At 42.9% G+C, this 21,759-nt stretch overlaps 1 protein-coding gene across 1 annotated transcript in view; it reads left to right on the top strand.

Moving 5' to 3' along the window:
* Positions 1–21,759, top strand: part of scara5 (scavenger receptor class A, member 5 (putative)) — a 107,548-nt gene that overhangs the window by 13,911 nt on the left and 71,878 nt on the right. Inside the window, exon 3 of the mRNA XM_080744344.1 lies at positions 1,026–1,154. Coding sequence (XP_080600470.1) covers positions 1,026–1,154 — 129 coding nt within the window. The remainder of the gene's footprint in view (positions 1–1,025; positions 1,155–21,759) is intronic.

The following is a 21,759-nucleotide window of genomic DNA, read 5'->3' as shown; positions in this document are numbered from 1 at the left end:
CTGGTCACTATTGGTTTAGGAATGCAACAAAAACTAAAAAAAAAATAACCATGAATTCAAGTCTCCATATGGTGAGTAATCGATAGAAAAAAAAGGTCATTTGGGGTTGTGAACTATCCCTTTAACCCCAGCACAGTGATATAACAGTATCAACCTTTACTCAGTTTTGCCAGATTAATTTCACAGTTTAATTCTCATAAATACACATTCCCCAGATTACTCCTTGAGGCCAACACAAGCTAACTTCACCTCAGATCACACTCCGGAATCTTATTACCCCGCTTACGGCAGGGCTCGAGGGGTGGCAGTGTCAGTCAGCCGTTTGGTCCTATACAAGATATATCACTGCATTGACTCTCCCTCACTGGCCACCCCCCAGTTGCACACAATAATTAATGAACCCTAACCATGGTTTGGATTTGTGAAAAATGAAGTTATAACCTCAATGCGTCGTATAGCCTGTAAACCAGACGAATCTGTTATTGAAAAAAAAAAGAAAATGCCCTCGGCAGATTTGGTCTGGCACCACTCATCATAAATCATGCTCTAATTTACATTTTGGGGATATTTTTCACAATAATAACATATATACATGTTCTAGACATTCTAATGATCACCAAAAATAATATTACAGGCATTTTACTTATGTTTTTGTGAGGAATAGCTTCAGTGAAAAAGGGAGATGTTGTTCGTCCAGACTCTGGACTCCAGAGATCCTGAAGTTGTGTGATTGTCAGCCTCTGTGGGGGGTATTTATATGCAAATATCATGGCCAATGGCATTGTAATACTAAACAATAGGATCCAATGGTGATGTTTATGTGAAAAAATAACTGGAAAAGACATTATTTAAACTCTTTTTTTGATCAAATATAAATGTGTCCAAAAAGCGACAGTGGGGCCTTGCAGGGTATTATCTACCCAGTGAATTCTGAGGATTTTACACAGTGTACATCTGTGCATAATGGTGTTGTGCATCTTTGGAGTGAGACCTTCAAAGCTTGTTCTCGTGGTGTGCTGCTGCAGGGTCTGGGAAGCGTCGCAGGAAACAGGAGCAGTGCTGCAGTCACCTCAACTCGCTGTCGGCCATCAAGTACGCCATCGTGTCCCTCTACATCCTGGTCTTTCTCGCCATCTTCGGACTCTGCCTGGCAGGTAGGACAGGACATGGCGTGTCCATGTGTGCGTGCACGCCTGTAGTGTTTGTCTGGATGCACAGTAAAAACTCCTCAGTGTTAAAGCTGCAATCTATAGGGATGAGACGATATGAAAATGTCATATCATGATTATTGTGACAAAATAAATCGTAATTTACGATATTAGCGTGATAATCAAAATCCATTATCCTTGGGTGGAACATTTGCAATTTGCTATTTTTTGGCAAAGACATTTGATAGAGAGTGAAAAAAAAGACTGTATCAAGTACGTATTATTATTAAGTACCTTTTACCAATTATAGAGGGTTTAAGTGGTACCCGATATGCAGCTCGGCAAATAGAAGGTGAATTGATCCCAGTGCATGACGGAGGACGATATCACGATGAATTAAATCTTCACAGTACGATTATCGTGAGTGTTTTTTATCACAATAAAAGATAATTTCGCTTATCGTCCCATCCCTACTGCAATCCGCAAGTGTTTTTCTCCTACCTGAGATTCGAACCCTGGTCGAGCACGTGGAAGACCGAACACTGCACCCCTCCCTAGCATGGCATTGTCATCCTTCAGGGTTGACATGGAGAGACACTGGTCCCGGAACAGGGTGCGAACAAGATTTTCTGTCTCTGTTCATGTTGTAGCCTAATACACTTAAGGGACAGGTCGTTTTTTAAAGAAGGGTGCCCCTGGGGAAAATGTACCGGTATGTGCCCTGATATAAAATGCCATGACCCTCCCCATGACTGTAAAAACAAATCAATGACCCTCCCCAAGAGATAAAAGAAAAAAGATGAACCAATCTTGATTTTCTTCTTCTTTTTTTCGAGAATCAATGCAAGAACAATGGCTTCTATTTCAGACTTTCCAGGAAGAGAAATGTTAGTTTTCTCACTGCCAAGCATATTTAAACAAACTACTAACCACTGCCAGCAACATAGTGTTTTTCACGTAGTCACAGAATATTGTTACATGTTTTCAATCGATACCCCGATTCAATCGATACCCCGATTGACCTTTTTAAAGATTTGTTTTTTGGCTTTTTATGCCTTAATTCAATAGGACAGTAGACTGACAGGAAATGAGGAGAGAGATGGGGAATGACATGTGGCAAAGGTCGACCGGATCGGGAATCAAACCGGCGACGCCAGCAGGCATTATAGCCTAGTATGTGGTATGCGCCTTGACCACCCGGCCAGCGGGCACCCAGCATTCTCTGCTTCTGTGAAGAAAAAAAAAGAAAGGTTTACACACCATTCGGTTCCATTTGTACACCCTTGGAGATACATAAGTGTAAGGGTTTGGCTAGGGTTATCGCCCTCTTAGTCTTTTGAAAAATCGCTGAATAGTCTGTGTCGCTCCGATCCGCCCACCGGAGCATTCAAAAGACGCCCACGGGTGTGCTAGGATCGGAAAATTATCCTGTTCCATACGCGACTATCCATTTGAAAGATAGAGGCTCTCGCATCAACCTCGAGTCCAGCACCTCGTGTTTTTACCAGCTTGCAAAGCTGGTCTACAGATCGTCAGCCACCTAGACGCCACAGTATGCCAAAATCTTTATCATATTTGGTAAATGATTCAAGTGTGAATGTATACAGTATATTATTAGATTTCGCGTTACTTTCTCCTCAGCGTTCTCTGTGATGTCACCACCTCAGCAAGGCTAGTCCACAAGGCCCATGCTGGTATAAAAGGACTGTGTCATATTTCTCCACTGTGGACACGCTGCTGGTGTCTCTTTAGGTTACTTGACACACTGAAACTCTTGTCACACTGTTTGCACACAAAGGGTTTTTCTCCACTGTGGATACGCTGGTGTTTCTTCAAGGTACCTAAATCACTGAAACCCTTGTCACACTGTTTGCACACAAAGGGTTTTTCTCCACTGTGGATACGCTGGTGTTTCTTCAAGGTACCTAAATCACTGAAACCCTTGTCACACTGTTTGCACACAAAGGGTTTTTCTCCACTGTGGATACGCTGGTGTTTCTTCAAGGTACCTAAATCACTGAAACCCTTGTCACACTGTTTGCACACAAAGGGTTTTTCTCCACTGTGGATACGCTGGTGTTTCTTCAGCACACAAAGGGTTTTTCTCCTGTATGGATACGCTGGTGTGTCTTCAGGGTACCTAACTCACTGAAACCCTTGTCACACTTTTTGCACACAAAGGGTTTTTCTCCAGTGTGGGTACGCCGGTGTTTTGTCAGGGTATCTAGCCGATTAAAACTCTTGTCACACTGTTTACACACAGTTACGAAGCCGTGGTGAATGCAATCGTTCTATTTATGCCCAGGCCGTAAGGCCTGGGCAAGCGCACGATAAACGCACCGCGCACCTCTGTGCGGTCCAAGCGGTCAAAAAGGAGCGCTCCCTAGCGCCAGTTCAGCCAATCAAAAGCTTCCATGGGCGGGGTTTGCCCAGAACGCGTGTGCAATTCCAAATAACGCGTCTATGACGGTAGTCCCATATGACATGATGGACTGGACTATCTCCATAATAGTGTTCTCCAAATCTCCACGTATAGGTCCAAATGCCCAACTTCTGGGAGAAGGGCCTGAGATGTGAAGGTGTATGGAAACTCAGGACAGGAGACCTATGTCTTGCTAGATTAGGACACAGTTTCTGGTACTTGGACTGTTAATTGGAAGGCGTTTCTTTGTCTCTTGCGGGCTGGAAAGATTTGGTTTTGATATGTTTGCCAATCTCTGTCTCCCACTCTAGTCTCTATATATCCCTGTCTTACTGACTCTTGCAGCACACTCTGCCTATCAAGACTCTCTCTAGGATGTACTCAGACTACATGTCATATTTAAAAACTGCATCACATCTTATTCATGGCCGACCAAATCTCTGGTCACAAAACACAAACCGTTGACATCATTCGTAGCAACACCGATTTACACAGACACAGTTGCAACTCATCCATCAGTGACTTTGTCTGAACGTTTTTGTCTTCACACATTTCTCGCTTAGAAATTATGATAATAACTGTATAGCAACTGGACTTAAGATGGTCTGGTTTCCAGGGCAACCAGACCATCTTTCCATCCATCCATCTTTCCAGATAAACATTATTTTGCCGCGCTACTCCTCCCACAGTTTTGGTGGCACGGCACTTGGGCCATGTGTCAAATCGACTGGCTTCATCGGGAATCGTGTGCTTGAATTAAGCAATATTACACGAGAGGGTGTGCATATAACACGGTTATCCTGCACGACAGCCTTGCCGCAGGAACGAGCCGACATATATGCAGACCCTCAAGTGTAATATTGCGATTATACAACTGTTGTCCTTGAAAAAACTTTATTTCATTGTAATTAAGATATTCGATAGGAATTTGTAATTTTTTAATGCCACATTTAGCTACTCTGTCCCTGAACGTCACATGAAAACCGCTAGCCTAGCCGCCTATCATAGTGTGGGGAGAGAGGAGTGCTTGCGGTCTTTCGTGACCAACGCAGCTGATTGGATTAATTACTCATATTGGTCCACTTGGTTACATCTGTACGTGTGTACTGTACACTATCATTCACGAATAGTGATTTTTAGTATTCGAATTATTCTACCTCAAAGCATTCGAATATTCGACAGGACTGGCCAAACTGTCAAATATTAAGTAAGCAAGAGGCGAACATTGTGAAAATAGCAGATCTAAATGCTCACAACGCCTTTCACAATATTTATCTGCGGAACCGAGTCACATTAAATTTAATACCTACAATTCCAAGTGCTTGTCAGGGTGGGGGTCCCCAGTTCAAATATGTTTATTTTGGGGGTACCGGCCTAAAAGGTTTGAGAACCCCTGGTATAGAGCATTAACAAATTCATCCACCAGGGGTATTGATAAACTCATTCTTATGACTATCTATCTAGCCTAGCTTTATAAACTATATATTTTTTAAAGAGAAAACAATAACAAAATTAAAATAAGCGAATATTCGACTTCGGTGAACAACGTCGAATAGTGACTTTGATATTCGAATATTTGGTGAATGCCCTAGTGTGTGTGTGTGTGTGTGTGTGTGTGTGTGTGTGTGTGTGTGTGTGTGTGTGTGTGTGTGTGTGTGTGTGTGTGTGTGTGTGTGTGTGTGTGTGTGTGTGTGTGTGTGTGTGTGTGTGTGTGTGTGTGTGCGTGCGTGCGCGCGTGTGCGCATGCGTGTGTGTGTGTGTGTGTGCCTGTGTGCCACACATGTGCCAGCTGTCTTAGTTTATCATACCAGCCACAGCTACTGTGAAACTTTGAAGTTAGACACCCCAGCCAGACTACAGTATCTTGAACTGTAGTGGTGACAGGAGGATGAATGTATGCCGCAAAGGCGCTGAAATGGCATATACAGTAAGACATGTCTGAAAGAAAATCACCCTTGATGATGGTACATTCTGGGTGATGCTAAATTCTTCCAGAAAATGCCTGCGTTCTGTCTCGAGCCACATCAGTAAAGAAGAGTCACTTATACTTTGCCAAAGACCACAAATATGTGTCCATATGAGTCCATATGACCGTGGTCATATGGACTCATTCTGGAGAGGCCATTTGTTGGGCATAGATTTGGGACTGCATAGACAGTAGGGATGGGACTATAAGCGATATTATCGTTTATCGTGATAAAAAACACTCGATAATCGTGTTGTGGAGATTTAATTTATCGTGATATCGTCCTCTGTCATGCACTGGGATCAATTCACCTTTTATTTGCTGAGCTGCATATCCAGTACTTACATCCCATCCAAGACACCAGCTCCTTTAGACTCAACTTTGTTTAGAACAACAAAGAAACTTTGAAAAAGGTTTTTCATCGTTGCAATAATTTGTTTTTGCATCGCTCTCTGCTGAGAAGCAATAAACATGACATCACAAAGTTCACCGGTTATGGTTTGTACTACTTTGCTAAACAGAGCAGACCTTCAGTAGGTTTCATCCCATGATAATTATGAACTTGCCCACATGTTCAAGGCTGTAGTGGCTACGTAAAAGTCATGGACCAGGGGCCAGTTGCACCACCAGAACGTAAGTTCTGCCCTAAGTTAGGGATTAAAGTCCTTACTAGAGGCTTAGTAACTACTAGTTAGTTTGTAACTAAGTGAGTTACTAACAGGTGTTGCACCACGACTGCTTAAGGCATAACGTAACTAGTAATGCGTAGACTGTTCCTAAAGTAATGTATAGTCGCATAAAATGACGTCATAGCTCCCGAATCCAATGAAAACGAACTGTTTCTAGTAAGGAAATAAAGCTTGTATCGTCTTTTGTCAACAGAGACCTCCGTCTCTCCACTGGCATGTGCAGTACAGTAGGCTACACAACAAGTCACTGATATGCGTGTACAGGGCGAGCGCATCCCTGCGCAGCGCACTGCCCTGCAAACGGATTGTATCACAAATTATATTGGCCTCATACATTTCCCCCCGCTGTGAAGTAACGCAGGGCAACGCATATTTGGAGACACAGGGGAAGAGAGCGCACCGTTCAATTCGCTGTTGTGCTGTATGCAGTGGTTGAAAAGTACTCAAATTACTTAAAAAATTATCAATCCTAATATAGAAATACTCCATTAATAGCAGACACGTTGTGAGCTTGTAGATAAGGCTATTTTCAAATGGCCGAAATGTATATAGGGCTTAATGTATGTTTTAAACAGATGGGTCGTTTCATTGTTGAATTAAATAGCCGAAATAATGCTGTCTGCCACGTTAGTAGTGAAGTTGCTCTACTCTCCCATAGAGATAGGTTACTTAGTAAAGACTTAGTGCTGCCCAAGGGGTGGTGTAAATATTTAGTTGTTACTTAGAGATACGTAAGTACAAATTTGTGTGGTGCAACACCTGACATTTTAGTAATGCGTAAGTCTTGACTTAGAAGCCATTTACGTTACAACTAGGCTACGTTATAACTTAGTAACAGCTGGTGCAACCCCGCCCAGGATTGTAACCATACCTCTCCCTCAGCAACTGTCCTTACTAGTTTAACACACACACACACACACACACACACACACACACACACACACACACACACACACACACACACACACACACACACACACACACACACACACACACACACACACACACACACACACCATGATAACCTATAACCTGTAAAATGCTTTAGGTTAAAATGTTAATCATGATAATTTATACAGTATTTACACATAATTTAGTATATCGTACAATGATGTTTAAAACTAGGCCTTTAACGGGTTGAAGTGAATAGATAGACTGTTATCAGAAATGGTTACATAAGAGACAGTTTTAATTATGTGTGAGTGTGTGTGTGTGTGTGTGTGTGTGTGTATGTGTGTGTGTGTGTGTGTGTGTGTGTGTGTGTGTGTGTGTGTGTGTGTGTGTGTGTGTGTGTGTGCGTTTGTTTCTGTATCAGACAGAGAGAGAGCGAGAGGGTTGCAAAAAGATGACAGCGAGAAAAACTAAGCGTGACAGTGGTTTCATCGTGCTGGCTTGATGTCGGTGCATATTCCTCATGCTTTCCCATGGCCTCTAACTGAAAAGGCCTCAATCTGCTGCACAGTAGTTCAGTAAAGTATTTTATACCAAGGTCTCTGAGGGTCAGGCAACTGAATTCTGTTCAGTTAAGTGTCTTCTGGACAAGGATGGGGCCGGAAAACGTCAGGTTTAATACAATTTAATGTTCATTCAGTTGGTCCCAAGCACGTGCGCATCTGTGTTTTCGACTTTGGAACAGCCACTGGAAAAAGCTTTGTTTTGATCAACTGATATAGTAAAAAGAAAAAAACACACAAGAGGAGGAAAAAAGGCTGTGCATCACATCACATCACATCACATCATATTTTTCATCATACCGTTTTTGTTTCGTCTCTCAGCTATTGTCTCACCCAGCCGCAGGGTCACAAACCATTTTCTAAACATGGGAAGCTATGAATTACTGCAACCACATAACTTCCTCACCACATATGTAGCAACCGTGGCATGTTGGTTTTAAATCTGTCATCCCACCTCTCTCTCTCCATTGTTCAACATCCTTGCCGGGTCTGTTCTCTGTCCTACTGCATGGAATGGAACAGAATTACGGGTACCTCTGCCCAACAATAGGGATGCCAGGTTGAAAGTTGTTAAGGCCCTTGAGCCACTCTGGCAGGGGTAGTTTGCGACACCCCACCAATGGGGGAAAGAGATTGATTGATTGATTGATTGATTGATTGATTGAAGACTTTATTAGAAGTTTGCATAGAAAAAAGTACAGTTTCATGACGATACAGTTCACTGGTACAAGGTCAACTAAAAGGAGATCCTAGAAAAGACTACGCTTATTTACATAGGAAACCATTGAAGTATCTCATATAACATTGAATGACAGACAGATAGATACTATGCAGTAGATATAGTAAAAAAGGAAATAAAAATAAAATAAACAGCGCAAAAAATGCATACAGTAGGTAAATACAAAGTTTTTTATTGCCAGTTGGGAATGGCTGCCGCCTGTAAGTGGTTTTTCAGAGCGATTGTAAAGGATGCTAGGGAACCAAACTTCTTTAAGGCCTTCGGTAGGGCGTTCCACATTTTGGTTGTATAGCAGAAGAACGAGTTTGAACCTTTGTTTGAGTTGACTTTGGGTGGAACTTTGGGAGAGACATTTTCTATATGATTCCACAACAGTGTTACAAGCTGTGACTTAGCATTTTTAGAGTGTTGTCTGTTTTAGACCACCTGCTAAATGTCTATAGACCAATCAGAGTAAGGAGTCTGGTTGATAATCGAGGATTTAGTACCTTGCTCATGGACACAAGTCAACAACTGGATTTAACCACATGAACCCTAGCATCCCCATTCTGGGCATGTCATAATAAGTGGACATTTGGGGGAAAATTGGCAAACATTTGCAGAAAATAGCAGATCTACAAGCTGACAAGCTGATTTTGTGCAATGGGGGGGAAAAGGAGGGGACCCCAGCGTTCTAACGAGCGGTGGTTAATCAAGTTGTCGGCGCGACTGCTCGTTTAGTGGTCACTGCGGCGCCGCCTGCCACCTCAGTGTGTGGTCTAACCGTAGCAACGGGGAGCACGGGTGACATTTTGGTCCAAATGCCACGGCCGCGCTCTTGTGACTGTCACACCAAAGTGAAACGCTAATGTGGAAATCTGGATTAGCGAGTGGTGGAAATGAGCGCTAACTCTTGTTATTTCACATCGACCCACGGCGGGCTTGTGACGCAATGCTGCAGTGAATTCATTCAGCCTATTCACCATTACACAGCTGTAATGCGTTTCACTGCTTGATTTGGAAAAACCCCTGGCATGCATCCACCGTGACTTGGTGTCCGTTCAAACATGAGGAGAGGAGCGTGTGTGTGTGTGTGTGTGTGTGTGTGTGTGTGTGTGTGTGTGTGTGTGTGTGTGTGTGTGTGTGTGTGTGTGTGTGTGTGTGTGTGTGTGTGTGTGTGTGTGTGTGTGTGTGTGTGTGTGTGTGTGTGTGTGTGTGTGTGTGTGTGTGTGTGTGTGTGCGTGCGTGCGTGCGTGCGTGCGTGCGTGCGTGCGTGCGTGCGTGCGTGCGTGCGTGCGTGCGTGTAATGTGTATGCAGTGTGTGCGTACGTGCTTATGTATCGCTGATAGATTGTGAGTTTACTACCCCCATGAAGCCCCATGCTGTGTTCACCTTGTAAAGCTCACCCGAAGATTATTATAGAAAGACAGAGGGAGTGCACAGGTTTAACTCCTTAATTCCTATAAATAGCCAGATCTGCAAGTTGATAACTTGCAGATCTGGGGTATACTGTACTGCAGGGGTCTTCAACAGGGGGTCCGGTACCCCTAGGGGCCCTCAGAGTTACTACAGGGGGCCCTCCAAATCTTTGTGTGATAAGAACTTTATTTTTTCTACACTAACCATTTTAACCCTAGTATCCATATTCTGTGTGGAACTTTAGCCTTGGCAAAGAGGTTTGGTGTGTAAAGTGAAAAGAAAAGAAAACTTTGACGGTTCAAGTCGTTCAATGTCTAAAAATACACATTAAACCAACAACCTACACTGATGTGCTGTCAAACAAGTCTAAGCTGTCTCGGAAATCAATGAAAATGTTTAATCTGCAACACAATTTTATACAATACATAGTGGGGGTCTCTCTCTCAGCTAAGGGGTCCTTGGCCTGAAAACATTGAAGACCCCTGCTGTACTGTATATATGTAGGCCTATATACACACACACGCACGCACGCACACGCACACACACACACACACACACACACACACACACACACACACACACACACACACACACACACACACACACACACACACAGTATATATATACAGTATAATTGGACAATTTGATTAATGTGGTTTAAGAGACGTCTGGCTCTGGATCAGGGGGATCACAGGGAAATAACTTCTTGGTTTTCATCCTGATTTCATTTCAGACTCACCTCCTGCCAAGACATTCAGTCCTGACCACATAACTAATGTCATTCAATGAACACACACGTGTGTGTGTGTGTGCGTGCGTGCGTGCGTGCGTGCGTACGTGCGTGCGTTTCTGTATTTGGTTTGTTGCACTTAAAGTGGAGTTTGAAGCGGCTTCACGTTGTCACTTTCTATGTTGTCACATGGAAAGAGAAAACCATATACTCTACAGACACATGTATACACACACCAGTGTTGTTTTTGACGGCAAATTTAGATTTAGTTTTAGTCATAGTCTTTTGAATAAAATGTCATTTAGTTTTAGTCATAACTTGGTCATCTTAAAAGTTTTAGTTTTAGTCTAATTTTAGTCGACTAAATATCATAAGATTTTAGGCGACTAAATCTACAGTTGATTTAGTCAACTAAAATGTATTTTGCCAGACCTTGATGGCATCGTAATGACTGATTTTACACTTGGTTGCGAGCTGAAAATAGCAGATCTACATGCTCACAACGCGGTGCGCTGCGACGCGTTGTGAGCTTGAAGATCGGCTATTTTCAGCACGCAACACCTGAGAGCAACCAAACATATAATGACTCTCTTCTCCACTAGTCCCTCCCTAAAGTTTTAGTCTAGTTTTTATTCTGTTGACGAAATTGTCTATATATTTAGTCTTAGTCATCACAGCTTAGTTTTTATTTTGTTTTTATATAGTTTTCGTCAGTGAAAAAAACGCAGTCGACAAACATTTTTCGTCATAGTTTTAGTCGACGAAATCAACACTGACACACACACACACACACACACACACACACACACACACACACACACACACACACACACACACACACACACACTTGTCCGTTCTCAGATGTAAGCGCTCATCGCCTGCCTTCCATTGCTCCGCAGTTGTAGGCTGACCCCTCCCCCTCCCCTCACCCCAAGCCTCAACAGGATCTACACTACCCATTATCATACCACGTATGATATGTGCTATGAAATATACTGTGTGTGTGTGTGTGTGTGTGTGTGTGCGTTCACGGTGTGATAGGGCCGTGATATACTACCCTCTGTGTCAGCACGCCTGCTCCTAAATCTGACACAGACGGCGGGAGTGCGAGAGAGGAATGAGAGAGAGAGAGAGAGAGAGAGAGAGAGAGGGAGAAACAGATGGAGAGAGAGCATGAGGAAAGGAGGAAGAAATATGGAGACAGTGAGAGACAATTACAGAAACAGAGAGAAGGACGCGGGGAAGACCGGGAGGCAGGTGTGTCGCACCAAATTCTAGGCCCTGGGTACTTGTCTTTAACTATTGAAAAATAGCAGATATACAAGCTCGCAGCTCTGCACTCTTGTAGATCTGCTATTTTTGAAAAAATCCTGAAATTTGTGCAAGTCTTTGAATATTTCAATCTTTTTTGAAAAACCTATGTTTCTATGTCAGTTGTGCTCAAACATTTTCATGTGCAGGACCCCCAAAATGATATGTATTTGGCCACGGACCCCATCTCAAAATATTTAGTTCCCACGGACCCCCCAGAAGCAAAATTTGAGTCACAAATGTTCGCTTAAAAAATACATATATTCAAAGATTTGAACACGTTTTCACGACTTTTCAAAAATAGCAGAAATGCAAGCTTGCAGCGTGGCACTCGGTGCCGCGCTGTGAGCTTGTATATCTGCTATTTTTCAATAGTTAAGGCCCCTCCACCTTGGGCCCTACTCAGTCCCACTTCCCCCCCCCCTTGTGACGCCCCTGCCGGGAGGGTAATAGACAGATGAACGGTATGGGATGAAGAGAGGAGCAGAGACGGAGGGTGGGAGAGGAGAGACAGAGAGATAGAGACAGAGCAGGAGTATGGATAGAGTAATAAAAGCAGAATCACAGAGAGAGAGAGAGAAAAGATAAGAGATAAAAACAGAGTTGGAGGATGAAAGAGAGAGATGTCAAGTCTCTCCGCGTTGTGCGCTTAAGAGGAATCTTATCAGTCCATTACTATGACAGGATTATCTCAATGCTCAGAGAGATGAATCGCCTGTCACAGTTCAGGGTTTCAATATAAAACAGTGTCTGCCAGGTAAAGCCCTAGCTCTGGTCCAGAGAGTCAGCTGCACTGACGCTCTGACAGGTGGCTGACTCTAAGACTAGACCAGGATTTCTCAGCCCCTATGAGGGCTCAACTTCAGTCAAAATAAACTAAACTACTTCACTACTCACCTAACCAAAGGTAATTTTGCGTTGTTGATATTCTCCGCGGTGGGAAACCTCTCAGCTCTGTAAAATACATTATTTTGGTCATGAAACAAAACGCACCCACCTCGAGCCACCGCAGACACAACCCAGAAATAAGCGCTAAGCTGCGGTCGAGTTGGATGCATTTTATTTCATGACAAAAATAATGTATTTTACAGAGTGGGTCGGGTGCTGAGAGGTTTCCCAATAGACTTTCAACAACGCAAAACTACCTGTGGTTAGGTGAGTAGCGAAGTAGTTTAGTTTATTTTGACTGAAGTTAAATTATGATTTCTGATGTCATAGACGTCATAGGACTTTCACATAACGTATAACTGAGTTAGCATGTCCGGGGTCTCACAGCATATCTCCATATACAGTACATGGATCTCCATATATGGGTACCAGGGGTCTCCATATTTGGGTAACTGGTCCAATATACATCACTGGCCAGATGACCAAGACATGGCGCGACCTCGACCTTTAACACTTTGACTGCCAGACCCCCCCACCCCCCTACCCCGGCCAATGCCACCATCAAGGCCCATTCATTTCTGCCCCCATTCCAGAGAATAAATTGAAAATGATGCGATGTGAATATCGGAACAAAAATGGGAGATTTGGTAAAAGAGGATTTTCTTTTTTACCAAAAAAATTTTGGAGTGATTTCGGTGAGCGGTTTTGGAGATAGGTGCTCGAGAGTGCACACTGCGCAAACCAGTCAATAACCTCAGAAATCTAGATTCTGAGATATTTGAGTTCAAAGAAAAAAAACTTTAGGAAGCCATAGCAACAAATTGGTAAATGGTAACGGAACACAAGTACCCTTGACAGAAAAATAGCATGCCTACTTTCATTTTCTGCAAAGAAAGTGAAAAAAATATTGTACCATCGTCTAGTTTCAAGGGGGCAAAGTGAAAAAGTATGAAATGACTCAGAAGGTGGAAATTGCCTTACATTTTGATAGAACTATGCACTGTGAATTCACTGTGTTTTTACCTGGTCTAAAAGGTCAGGAAGACAAAAAGTCAGAAAAGCGATGTCAACCTTTTATTTTATGGCAACATCGAACCCTAACCCTGGTGAGTACCTCACACATCCAGCATGAACATATTTATGTTCAACAATATTTACAAATATTTCCAAAAAAGAAAAAAATCACAAATATGACTTCACAAAAATAAAATATAACTGGATAAAAGTAAAATAAAATAAATGTGCAGCAAGTAAAGAATAAATAAAATAATATAAAAGTCAAAATAAAGTACTGTATTCTCAAAAAGGTATTCAACAAGCCAACATTCAGGAGTCAAAGGCACCACAAATCAAGGTCAAAGATGGTACTGTTCACCGTGTGTGTGTGTGTGTGTGTGTGTGTGTGTGTGTGTGTGTGTGTGTGTGTGTGTGTGTGTGTGTGTGTGTGTGTGTGTGTGTGTGTGTGTGTGTGTGTGTGTGTGTGTGTGTGTGTGTGTGCGCGTGCGTGCGTGCGTGCGTGCACCTCAGGTACCTCAAAATGGCCTGGTACCTGTTCCTTGCCATTGTTCTGGGAAAGTACGGCATGGCAATGTTTTTTGACCAGTGCATGGCTCTCCGGCTTGTGAACGATAGCTGTGAGGAAGAGAAGTCCCAGAAAGTTCTTCAGCTCCCCTAGAGTGACATTGGTCCAGGCAGCGAACCTACAGTGTGTATGACCTATGCCTGACTCCTCCGCTCTCGCTATCTCCGCCATCATACTGTCCTCTGCGTTGTCATTGGTCTGGTTGCAGATCGGGCTCCCATCCTTCCTCCATCCAGTCAGACTCCACGGGCCCTGTATATGATAGAAATAAATAAAAAATACTAAATGATCGTGCTTCTGTATAATTTGTATGTTCTTTAGCAAAGGCTGTCGCACAAAAGTAGTGAAAACAGCAGATCTACAAGCACACAACGCCTCGCACCGCGAGGCGTTGTGTGCTTGTAGACACACACACACACACACACACACACACACACACACACACACACACACACACACACACACACACACACACACACACACAGATTGTATTACTAAACTATCTATCTAGGTATACACACACAATAAAAAACTAAACTATAAAGAAATGTATTCTTACTGGAAGAAGTTGGAGGAACTTCATACACCACAAACCATGGATTGACATCTAGACCTACTGCACATACAGTATGAAACAGAGCTGATACCTTTATGTACTATGAGGAAAATAATGCTGCTATTTGTACCCTGTATATATATAAAATGACACAATGCGACATAGCTCTGTTTGAACAATGCTGTACCCCCTCCAACTGTATATTTTCAACTGTTTTTTTTATTGTATTTGTGATACTTGCTTTGGCAATGTAAACGTATGTTTTCTCATGCCAATAAAGCTCCTTTGAATTGAATTGTATATTACCAAATGCACCCTACGTGGAAAAAAAACAATAGCAGGTCAGGCTTATTGATTGATTGAAGAATGTATTACAAGCTTGCATTAGAAAGAAGTAGACCTACAGATTCATGGCTCATTTCCACAGGAACAAACTTTATGCATCTCATACAGTGGTGTGTTCTAGACTTTTTTTGAGGGCATACGATCAGCTACTATTCGTTTGGCCAGGGCAGACGCTATAGTACATAATCCCTATCAAATACGCTACTTTGAAAGGTTCACGAGGGCAGACGCCATTCATATTTTATTGTTCCTCCATCACGGAGGTATAGAGGCCGGCGCCGTGCCCGCGTGTGGAGGGTAGTCCCTGGTGCTATGGAGGTTCCAGCGACCCCCTGGGCTAATCCTACCTGCCCCTGCCTTTTATTTTCCGACAGCAGACGCCGTATACCGTACGTGCGTTATAGGTAGAACACACCACTGATCTCATATAACATTGAAAGACAGACGTAAAGAACAAAGTGAATCGTAGAGAACATAAACTTTGTAACGCTTACCGGGTTCGCTGATCACAGCTCAGCAGTGCTTCCTACAGGGCGCGGGGAGAGACCGCACCGATCGGTGGTCTGCCTCGGGCAGCATGCATGTCACCGCCGGAGACTGCGGGCTTGTTGTCCAGAGTTAGACTGTCCACGGGGCATGGCGCGGGGAGAAACCGCCGCGATCGGTGGTCTGCCACGGGCAGCATGCATGCCGCGCCATCGGCGGAGGCTGGGGGCTGAGTGTCCACGGCCACGGGGCATGGTTCGGCTGCCTGCTTGGTCTCCATGTGCGGCCATGACTTGCTCTCTGATCAGCGGAGCAACGGTCCGGTAACTTTTTACAAAATGGAACCCCCCCAACCTACAAAGAAACTAGCCCTTCCCTTCCCCCACTCCTCCTAGGTAAAACCTCTACCTTCCGATCTCTCTCTCTATCTCTATCTCTCTAAATAATACTACATCTAATGATTTTATAACTAATTCTAGCTCATTCTCTCAATATATCTCTCTCTCCCTCTGATTGCTGTGTGTCCGGTTACGGTAAAGTCACTGAACTCTTGTTGTGTGTATAATGGGCCTCTAGACCCTTGTGTCTGGGGGGAACCGGCCAACCAGCATGCTATTTGGTAACATGAGCGTGTGATGTCATGCAGGGGCGTCAATTGGGTATGGCAGGGGTATGCAGCTGCCATACCTTGACAGGGGGAAATAATAAAAATGTACTTTTCATCGTGCCTGTTGCTAAGGTATGGCAACATGACTGGTGTCTTCACCAGACACCAGTCATGTTGCCATACCTTAGCTTGTTCTGAACTGACGCCACTGATGTCATGCATGACGACCGTCCCATCGTCCAAAAGGGCTGTATCTTGGTTACCGCATAGATCCAACACTGTACTACTGTAATATGAAAAAAAAGCATCTGGCGTCATATGACGCCAATATTATTTTCTGGCATCATTGCCAAGTGCGTGTCTGACGTCATATGACGCCCTGGCACTCAAAGTGTTAAGGCGAGGTCGCTTGTCGCCCTTAGGTGTCTTACTGGTTTATATTATACCGGTATATAAGATAGGCGACAGGGCCCCGTACGGCCCGTAGTATGAGTCCTGCTGACTCTGTTTCACACACAATCCTCTCATGTCGCTGAGAGTCGTGGATGGTGAACATTTGGACAGTTCAAAGGGAACAGACAGGGAAGGAGGGATTGCGCCTCGTTTCACTGGGTTACGAGACCCTGCGTTTTGTCTTTGACCTGTCAGTTTCCTGGAGAATAACACGGTCATATACCTGTGTGATTCCTTTCAGCTGCTTCCCATAGACTGTGTCTGAATCTAAGCTGCTAGATGTTACACTCTATGTGAGCCTAAAGCCTAGGAGATTTAATGTCACTGCGTTGATTTATTTATTAGCTGTATTGTGTGTGTGTGTGTGTGTGTGTGTGTGTGTGTGTGTGTGTGTGTGTGTGTGTGTGTGTGTGTGTGTGTGTGTGTGTGTGTGTGTGTGTGAGAGAGAGAGAGAGAGAGAGAAGAGAAATCCTTATCTTGTGTTTGAATGATCGCAGATACATAGACAAGACATGTTGTCTGGCTCCTCCACTGTGCTGCTGTCAGCAGAAAATAGACCATTTAAAGAAAAGGTCACTGGGTTGTCCGTCCTTCCCTCTGTACATGGTTCCGTACTGGTCTCTTTTCAGATTTTTACAGAATATGAAAGAACAGAATGTAAGCTTTCAAAATCCCAAATTCACAAACATTCAAGAATTATCAAAAGTCTAAAAAGGTTAATAGAAAGCCTCATGATTTGTAATTTTTGAAAGTGACCTAGATTGGGACCTTGACCTTTTCAACCATAAAGTTAATAGTATCTTCGGGGCAGCCTATAGTATTGATCATTCCAATCAATGTTCATGAAAATCCGTCCATGCGTTCTCTTGACTTTGACCTTGATATTGATTGTGACCTTACCCGTAGACATTTCTGACCCAAAAGTTAATCATCTCCTCGGGGCGGCTGAATGATCGTTTGCACCAAACCGTGGCCATGCTTTCTCAAGATATCTTTACTACCATACAGTGTGACGAAATGGTATAATGACATAACCTCCTTTCCAACTCCATTGGCAGAGGTGTATCTATGGGGACTCCTACAAACCATTGGATTGACCTTTATTTGTCTCTCGAGACAGACTGTTGGCTCACGCGATTTTCAAATGCTTCTGTGAAGTCTGTAAAATGGAAGTACTGAAACTACATGTGAAGAAACTCCATGTCGCAATCGCGTAACACCTACTGTACAGTCAATCAAATTAGGCGAAGCGTATCTAGGTTGCTGCTTAGCAGAAGTGGGTGTATTTTAAAGATATTTTAAAATACATTATCGTGAACGGAAATGACAAACAGATGACAGTTTCCGTTCGTGACTTTCAGGAGGCGTTGTTGCAGACTTGAAGCCTCGAAGATTGTGGAAGAGTTGTCTCTCTTGAGTGACTTGGCCATTAACAATGACAGTATTGGTTCCAAGTTCCAACACAGCCTCGAGTTGTATTTATTTATGGACTAAAAGTCTTTAACAACCATTTTAGTATTACTGCAAATAATGACCAGAATTCAGTTTGAAGAAGAAAACTAGGATGTACCACTGGAAAAGAAATTCTGCACGGTCCTAAACATTTTGGATAGCAATATAGTGTAATCAGAAATGATGTGTATTAACTTTTAAATGGACAAATACATTTCCTGTACATCTCCGACAGAAACTCACAACTAAAATGGTGTTAAAAGAAGTTTTCAATAAACATATTTAAATTATAAGGAATGATTGTGAAAAATATATTAAAAAAGATTATATTAAAAAAGATTCTTTAAAAAGTCACACATTATGGCTTTAAGGCTCAGAGCAACAAAGACAAGGACTGCAGCTTCACGGAAGAAAAGTTGTTCTACATCGAAATGTAAGTCATAAACCGTGAGCTAAGTAAGGGATAAATACTGGCTCCGCGGGGGTTGTTCATATATAACATCCCGACGGACTGATAACTCCCCGAGGCGCCAGCCGAGGGGAGTTATCAGTTCGAAGGGATGTTATATATGAACAACCCCCAAGGAGCCAGTATTTATCCCGCTTATTACCCGGCTACTAAATAAAATTAATAATTTGACTGAAAACTAAAAACAAAACAAAGTATTTCCTTGTTTACAGACGGCTGGAAGTGTCCCACAAGTGTTGAGCGCGACACGGTCGCCTTGGAAAACAAGGAAGTGCTGATTAGATAGAATCCATTTTCTGATACTACGTCGTCTATTTCTCGCTTAAAATATTTTTAAAAACATTCTTGAGAGCATCGTTTAGTTCTAAATGTCGCTGTGTGGTTGTTTACATGGCTGACATTTTGGATACGGCATTAAATTCATGCAGCGCAGCTTGACTGCAGCAGGTGCTCTGAGTCTTTGATTAGCCATCGGTCTGTTATTGAGCCGAGCGGTCTGCTATCCAGAAATAACAGACCTCTGATTTCAGCGCTCGACCAATCAGAATCAAGAATCCAAACAGGCCGGGTAATAATAATACTTGACTGGCTGACTGTGTGCGTGCGTGCGTGCGTGCGTGCGCGGCTGCGCGCGTTCGCGCACACTGGATCTGGGAGCTATCAGAGTTGGATCATATTTCAAAAAGAAAAACACACCACCCTGCTGCAACTGAAGTGCTCTCTGTCTCCCTCAACCCAAATATTCGTATTTTCGAACACTGATTTGATGGCACACGCACACCTTCCTAAACTTTGGAGTAATTGAACATGTGCACGCATGCACACACACACACACACACACACACACACACACACACACACACACACACACACACACACACACACACACACACATCACTGCATGGAAAATGCACATGCTTTTAATTATATGCTGCATTGCTTTCCAATCTATTCCATTTTTCATGTATTTTGAGTCATGCTAAAGCATATGGGTGTGGGCTGCTTGCCTTCTCCTCCTGACCAGGCTCCACTACGAAACTCCTCAATTCATATCCGGAGACAGTTCTCAGAATAGCATATGCTTGCAATACACTCAACAGTGCCTATCAGTCATGGGCCAGCTAGTAGACAGAATCCCCCTTTGCTTATCCTGTTGGGGCGGGATTGTAGTGTTGTTATTTTTCTTGTATTATCATTTAAGCTTTATTTCATTATATATCATAGAGATTTCAATCTCTTTTGCAAGGAAACCCTAGCCAAGAAACCAATCAAGCTGGGATTGCAACATAAAATACAATAAAACGACACAAAGCTAAACTTAAAGTGCATTAAATGCATTAATACAAACCCAAAGTAAATCAGCTGCAGACCTCAGTTTGCAGAGTCTGAAGTAAAACTTTAAAAATCACCCGAAGGGATTAAGTTCTCTTAATGTTATTCTGGAGTTGATTCCAGGACCATGGAGCATAAAAGCTAAAAGTCTCCCATGCAAGTTCCCATGTCCTCCCATGTTCTTTGGACGGACGCAGGATGTTAAAACTGGCAGGTTCAACGATGTTGTAAGAATTTATTTTCATATTAAAGCCCAGTCCACACCAATAATCAGGATGCAACAAAACCGTTTTGCAGTGGACTCAATCGCCCGTTGCAAGTCGGCGCAGTTTTGGGATTCTGTTGCAAGTGGCTTATAGGTTGCAACCAGTGTTGGGAAGAACGCCGTTACTTGTAACGTTGTTACGTAACGAAACTACTTTTCTCGGTAACTAATAACGTAACTCGTTACCTTTCCCATTTCAATAACGCCGTTCTAGTTACTGTGGTGTAAAGTGGCTAGTTACTTTCAGTGGTCCAATCTCCGCAGCGGAGAGCAGACTGTGAGAACGGCAGCGGTCAGCGGAGCCTCCCCTCCACTCCCCTCCCCTCCCCTCCCTGCCCTGTCATAAACTTCCCCTGCATGTGTCTGTGGTAAATCTCACAGTAGAGTGAAAGGCATGCCTGGTCTAGCACACTAACTTGATGCGCAGTAGAGGAGCAATGATTGGTTGACCTAGCTTAAACCTTCAGGCTAAGCCAATCAGAGACGGCCTTGGGCGGGTCTTAAAAAATACACACACACTGAAGCCAGCGCACACACATTGTCACATAAACAGTGAAGAGAAGAGACACGGAGCGGAGAGTTTTAGTGTCTCCAAATGCTGACGAGATCTCGAGACAACAGCAGCTTTGCAACTTGGAAACATTATTTTAACTTTGTGGAGATAAATGGCGCTAGAATCTACTCCACCAAAATCGCCACAGCATATCAGATTGATTGCCAAGCCACGTAATGCAAGTGCTAGCTAGATATGAAACATGCTTGATTAATGCTTTCCATCGCAACCTTTGAGTAGAACTAGTCAGTGTGCACAGCACAAAGTTCACAACTTGGTTTGAAAAAGGCTACAATGATTATATTCCTGTCAACATTTCTAAACATATCTTTAGCTTTATTGTTCCACTGCATTTCTATGCATAATAATTGCTACAATGACAGGGAGTTGTCTTTTTTCTTTATAAGGTCATTATTGAAGCCCCCTTGCTTTTTGGCAACGTTTTTTAAATCATTTTTTAAAAGAATGTTATAATTAGTTTTCCTGTTCTTTTTTCACATTAACATCACCATTAAATCCTATTGTTTAGTATTACAATGCCATTGGCCACGATATTTGCATATAAATACCCCCCCACAGAGAATGACATTCACACTTCCCAGAGAAGTTGAAATTCCAGCTTCTGGTTGAACAACATCTCACTTTTTAACTGAAGCTATTCCTCACTAAAATGCAAATTAGAACATGATTTATGATTTATGGCTATAAAACATTACAAAAACATTTTAATTTTTTTAAATTACATTTTCCTGTGATTAGGACTTCTACAACACCATCTGATTTTTTTTTTTTGGGGGGGGCCAGTAGAAATTAATTCGGGCCTTGCAGGGCAAAAGAAAAAAGTGTAACTGACTTTTTCCAAAGTGTAACTGACTTTTTCCAAAATGCTTCGTTTTGATTATATATATTTTTT

Source organism: Nannobrachium achirus (assembly GCF_963921795.1).
Source record: "Nannobrachium achirus genome assembly, chromosome: 16".
NCBI classification, from domain to species: domain Eukaryota; kingdom Metazoa; phylum Chordata; class Actinopteri; order Myctophiformes; family Myctophidae; genus Nannobrachium; species Nannobrachium achirus.
The sequence above is the reverse complement of the archived record's forward strand: the minus strand, read 5'-3'. Positions and strand labels throughout refer to the sequence as shown.